Source organism: Neopelma chrysocephalum, unplaced genomic scaffold (assembly GCF_003984885.1).
Source record: "Neopelma chrysocephalum unplaced genomic scaffold, ASM398488v2 Primary Assembly neopelma1_174, whole genome shotgun sequence".
Taxonomy (NCBI): Eukaryota; Metazoa; Chordata; class Aves; order Passeriformes; family Pipridae; genus Neopelma; species Neopelma chrysocephalum.
The window spans coordinates 860,786-866,855 of record NW_020897836.1 but is presented as its reverse complement, the minus strand read 5'-3'; the positions used below and the strand labels follow the sequence as shown (position 1 = coordinate 866,855).

General features: G+C 56.6%; 1 protein-coding gene across 1 annotated transcript in view; it reads right to left on the bottom strand.

The window, feature by feature from the left end:
• The window catches only part of LOC113976602 (disintegrin and metalloproteinase domain-containing protein 33-like), a 33,180-nt gene that overhangs the window by 25,667 nt on the left and 1,443 nt on the right, over positions 1-6,070 (bottom strand). The window contains exon 2 of the mRNA XM_027701926.1: positions 4,812-4,894. Coding sequence (XP_027557727.1) covers positions 4,812-4,894 — 83 coding nt within the window. The remainder of the gene's footprint in view (positions 1-4,811; positions 4,895-6,070) is intronic.

Below are 6,070 nucleotides of genomic sequence, written 5' to 3'. Positions count from 1 at the left end.
TCCAATATCCTCCTGGGCTCCAACATCATTCCAGGCTCCAGCATCATCCCAGGCTCCAGCATGTTTCTGGGTCTCAGCATCATCCTGGGCTCCAGCATCATCCCAGGCTCCATCATCTCTCCAAGTTCCAGTATAATCCTGGGCTCCAGCATCATCCTGGGCTCCATTATCCCAGGATTCAGCACCATCCCGGGTTCCAGCAGCATCCCAGGTTCCAGTATCATCCCAGGGTCCAATGTCATCCTGGGCTCCAGCAACTTATCATCAACCCAGGCTCTAGCATCATTCCAGGCTCCAGCATCCTCCTGGGCTCCAGCATCTTCCCACTGAGCTCTAATATAATCCCACACTTCATCATCATCCCAGGCTCCAGCACTGTCCCAGGTTCCAGCACATTCCAAGCTCCAGCATCACCCTGGGCTCCAGCAATATCCCAACTTCCAGTGTCATCCTGGGCTCCACCACCACCCCAGGCTCAGCATCCTCCTGGGATCCAGCACATTCCAAGCTCCAGCATCCTTCTGGGATCCAGCAGTCTTCACGGGTTCCAATACAATCCTGGGCTCCAGCATATTCCCAAGCTCTGGAATCTTCCTCCTTCACCTCCTCTTTCCAATAACCATGAGAAGAATCCTCCAGTCCTTGCCAGGGGCTGCAGGATCCACCTTCCCTCGGCCCTGGCTGGATGTGGAAGTGGTGGCCCCTCTCCAGGACATCCCAGCAAAGCCAATCCCACCAGGGGCTGGGCTGGGAGAGGCTGGAATGTCAGCTCATGTCCCAATCCTAGAGTGGCCCAGCTCAAGCCTGGTTTACTTTTTCCCTCCATTGATCAGGAAAACCACAGGATGTTTCCACAGGAGCCGAGTCCAAGAGGGTCGAGTTGCTCTTCCCACAGCTCCCGGACATCCTTCTCTCCCAGGCTTCCTCCTCCATTCCTGCTGGGAAGCTCAAGGAGCACCGAGCTCCTCAGGAAATCAATGGTTAAGCCAAAATCCACATCCAAATCCCAGCCAATCCATCTGCTCAGGCAGGTCCCACAAGTCCTGATTTCCTAAATGAGCACAGGCAGGCCCAGATGTGCCGGGGAAAACGGGGATCCGAGTTACCAGGAGATGCTCCAGGGAGGATTTGGAGATGAGTTTTCCAGCTGGAGCAGCACAGCTGAGCCAGGTCCTCCCCAGGCAGCTGGATCCCAGTGAGGTTTGAGCAGCACAGCCTGGGAATTGCATCACCCTGTCCAACATCCACACCGGGATCAGGATCCAAGACCTCAAGGACAAGCCTCTGGCTCCAGCTGCTGGTTGGAAAAGCATCCCAGGGAGCCAAGGGAAGCAGGGCAATCCAGGCCCTGGAGGCAGAGGCAGGGTTGGGGTTGTTTCAAAGCAAACAGGGAGCACAGCAGGGGTTGCTCAGTCCTGCCACACCTCACACAGGGAAAAGGGTTTCCCAGCGGGAAGCAGATGGGCAGGAACATGTCCTCGGCACCTGCAGCACATCCCAAACCACAGGCATTCCTCTCCTCCCTCCTTCCTCCTCTGGAGCAGGGCCATGAGCCCAGAGTGTCTCCAGTGCTCCCCTGGGAGGGGCCCAAGGCTCAGGGATCCCATCCCGGGACCGGACGGGACACTCCAAGTTTGCATCCGAGTTCCTCGGTGAGGATGAAGGGAATGGCCACATCCCATCCCAGGACAGGGAGACACTGGCTGCTCCAGGGCCCCAGGGAATGATCCTGCAGTGGGAGGGGAAGCAAAGGGGGGAAGGATGTTCCTACAGTGCCAAGGTGCTTTCCCAGACAGGGATGGGGCGCCAGGAGAGACACAGAGGGAAGGTGAGGAGCTTTTCTGCTCCCTTTAGATCCCAGAATGGTTTGTGTTGGAAGGGACCTCAAAGACCATCCAGTTGCACCCCTTGCCACGGGCAGGGACACCTTCCACTAGACCAGGGTGCTCCAGCCTGGCCTTGGACACTTCCAGGGATCCAGGGGCAGCCACAGCTTCTCTGGCCAACCTGTGCCAGGGCCTCACTACCCTCACAGCCAAGAATTTCATCCCAATATCCCACCTATCCCTGCTCTCTCGCAGTCTAAAACCACACTTGGGAAAAAGCAATTCCAAAGGGAAAGGAAAGAGGCAGGAACACCCCGGGCAGCAGGAAAGGCTGGGTGAGTCCCCAGGGAGGGGACAGGAGACTCCCATTCCTCAGGGCTGGATACCGGCGGAACACCCAGGTCAGGATGCTGGATACAACCTCCACTTCCATCTGTGAAGGGCTGGAAAAGCCCAAGGTCAGCTCTGGCACCTTCCCTCCACATCCCAATCCCGGGGGAAGGGGCAGGAGCAGGAGGAGGAGGAGGAGGAGGATGCCAGGACAGGATCCCACCGCAGCCAGCACGACCAGGGGGAGCTGTTTGCAATCAGGGTCCCCACGACCCCCTCCCATCCCAGGCCTCTCCAAAATCGCTTCCATGTGTGCTGGGAGCTCGGGAGCCCTCGGGGAGTTGAGCCCTGAACAATGGGAGAGAGGAGGAGGAGGAGGGAGGGGTGGGGAGGAAGGTCCGGCCCACCCAGCGCCAGTGCCAGCCCGCCCACGACGGGGCCACCACCGCCATCCTCCTTTTTTACCCCCTGGATCCACCTCCCTGCTCCAGGAAGAGGGGAAGGAGGCACAGCGGCGTCCCCTGGGAATGTGGCATCCATCCATCCCACCTGCTGCACCAGGAGCAGCCCCCAGGGAAGGGATGAAGGAGCCTCGGGAAGGGGGGCGGGGGGGTCACCAAATTCCAACCCATCATTTCATGGACCTGGATGTCGCCTCCTCTCAGGCTCCTGGACGCACAGAGCGGGGCTGGCAGCGTTCCCAGAGCCACATTTATTTCCAGGATCTTTGCTGGAGGGCGGGAGGAGCCGGGGCGGGGATGGGACGGGCTAAATTGAGCCTAAAACCACGAATGTCAGCAGCGCAAAGGGCCGGGTTGGGGCTGTGCCTGTTTGTCCCCGTTGTTCCTCCCCGCGAAGCCTCCCGGCCACGACCACCCTCCCTCTCCCCTCCTTCCCCCTGCTCCAGGAACAGGAGCCTCCTTGTTTCGGGCTGGCTGGAGCTGGAGGCAGAGCAGATGCCAGGAAATACTCCGGGACCTGCTCTGGAGCCCCCCCAGTGATTCCCGAATCCCCCCAAAATCACATGGCTGCAATTCCACATCCCCCACCCCCGTCCAAAAGGATCATTTTGGGTGTTGGCAGGAGCATAAATAAACCTCCTGCTGCCACGTGTTGCCCATCCCAAGTGCCTTCCAGCTTAAATATAGATGGATCCGGGGCTGCCTGGCAGGGAGGGGACATTTCTCCAGGCTCACCACAGCACCCACACGGGCTAATTTAGCTCCTGGAGGAGCAGCCAGTACTGAATCCCCTGGGAAAAGGCACCATCCAGCACAAACCCCCTCTCCAAAGGCTCTTCCACCTGGAGCAAGGAGGTCTCACTTGGAGAGGTGCCGCCAGGGAAAGTCACCTCCCAGCAGGGAATCTGCTCCACCCCCAGCCAGAACAGCTCCTCAGAACCACCTGTACCAGTGCTGGGAAGGGGTTTGATGGATCCAGAAGGATCCAGAAGGAAAGCACAGCCTCCAGACCCCCCCCCGGATTCCGGGTGGGAGGCCCAGCTGCCAAGGGGCAGCTGCGGATCCGGCTGATCCCGGAGCCGGGAAAGGGGCCAAACCCAGGAGAGGGTGACCACAGGCAGCTCAGAAAGTGGATTTAGGGATGGTGGGGGTGGTAGGGGGGTGTGACAGCCAGCAGAGCAGTCCTGGGAAGAGATGTCCTGATGTGCTCTCCTCCCCAAAGGCTTCTCCACAGGCTTCCAAGGACTTCCTTCTTTGTGGTGACCAAGGATAGGACCCGTGGGAATGGCTGGAGCTGGGACAGGGCAGGTTTAGGTTGGATATCTGGAAAAGGTTCTTCCCCCAGAAGGAACTCCACATCCTCATGGGTCCTGAAAACTCCTCATCCTGTTCATGGATCCTGCAAACTCCACACTCTGCTCGTGGATCCTAAAAACTCCACACCCTACTCATGGATCCCAAAAACTTAATGTCCTGCTCATGGATCCTGAAAACTCCATGTCCTGTTCATGGATCCTAAAAATTCCACACTCTGCTCATGGATCCTGAAAACTTCATGTCCTGTTCATGGATCCTGCAAACTCCACACTCTGCTCATGGATCCTAAAAACTCCACACCCTGCTCATGGATCCTAAAAGCTCCTTGTCCTGCTCATGGATCCTGCAAACTCCACATCCTCATGGGTCCTACAAATTCCAGATCTTGCTCATGGATCCTGAAAACTCCTCATCCTGCTCATGGATCCTGCAAACTCCACACCATCTTCATGGATCCAGAAAACTCCGTGTCCTGTTCATGGATCCTCCAAACTCCTCATCCTGCTCATGGATTCTAAAAACTCCACATCCTACTCATGGATCCTGCAAACTCCACACCCTGCTCATGGATCCCAAAAACTCCTTGTCCTGTTCATGGATCCTAAAAACTCCGCATCCTCATGGGTCCTACAAATTCCATGTCTTGCTCATGGATCCTGCAAACTCCATGTCCTGCTCATGGATCCTGAAAACTCCACACCTTCCTCACAGATCCTGGAAACTGCTTGTCCTGCTCATGGATCCTGAAAGCTCCAAATCCTCCTCATGGATCCTGCAAACTCCACATGTCCATCCCAGTGCTCCCACAAAGCCCTGCAGGCAGAGGGAAGCTGGAGGGAGGGAGGGAGGGAGGGAGGGAGGAGGCTCCAGCCCTTACCTGTTCCTGCAGGCTCACGGCTCGTCTGCTGCGGCCCCCCAGGAGCCACTGTGGGGTGACACGTTCTCCGTGGGACAGTGGCCCTGGGAAGGAGAAGTCCTGGTGAACAGACCCTGCCAGACCCTGGGAGCTGGAGCTCCTCCACAGCCACATCCAGAAGGAACTCAGGAACACCCAGAGCCTCCTCTTCGGGATGTTTCTGGGGATGGACACCGGAACGAAGCCAAAGCATCGCCCCTTTCCTGGCTCAGCACCCTCATTTCTGGCCCAGCCTTAATCCTGGAAGCCTCCCAGGTCCCAAACCAGTGGCCTAAATCCCCTGAATCCCACCCTGGAGAAGCAGCTGGCACACGGGTGCCATCCCTGGAAGTGTCCAAGGCCAGGTTGGAGGGGGCTTGGAGCAACCTGGGATAATGGAAGGTGTCCCTGCCCATGGCAGGGGGTGGAACGAGATGACCTTCAAGGTCCCTTCCAAGACAAACCATTCCATGATTCCATGATTTATGGGATGGGCAAGTGTGGTTCCATCCCCCCAAAATGGAGTTATCATCTTTCCAGCCCGAGCTGGGCTCGAGGAGGGAGCAGAGGAGCCGAAATAACTGCAGCACATTCCTGGTTTCTCTGAGCCATCCCAGCTCCCCCCCAGGGTGGAGCAGCACAAGCAATTCCTTGGCTCCATCCAGAGTCAGACAGGCTTTCTAAGATTATTTTGTTCCTAAACAATGTGGCTGGATTTGATTGCAGCAGTGGGAGCAGCCACGGGTGACTTAAGCCTGGATGACAACGGAACCAAAAATTCAAACCTGAGGATGCTGCAGAGAGGGGTCGGGGTCAAACAAAAATGTCAAGGATTGGGGTCACCTTGCCAAGCCAAACGTTGTCAGGGAGAACTTGGATGGAATAACGTTCCCCAGCAAAGCTATTTACTCAGGGAGTGGAATAACAAGGCTTAGGGCTTAATAATTTTATAGGGTTGTTTTGGTTCCCTGTGTAGTGTTGAGGGAGGGGTTGGCCAGAGGAAAAGATGAAGTTATTGAAAAGACAAAGGGAAAAAAACAACAAAAAAAGGTGGAGTTCTGGGTTGGGAATTGCAGATGGGTGTTTAAGGGGATGGAGCCACCCAGCCTGGCCACCCCTGTCCCCCCAGCACTATCTCAGTGTGGTATTTAATCAGCTCCCATTATATTTAGCCTGCTATCAGATTCCAGGAATAACTGCAGATAAGGTGGTGGCACAATCCCAAATTCCCTCTCCTCACC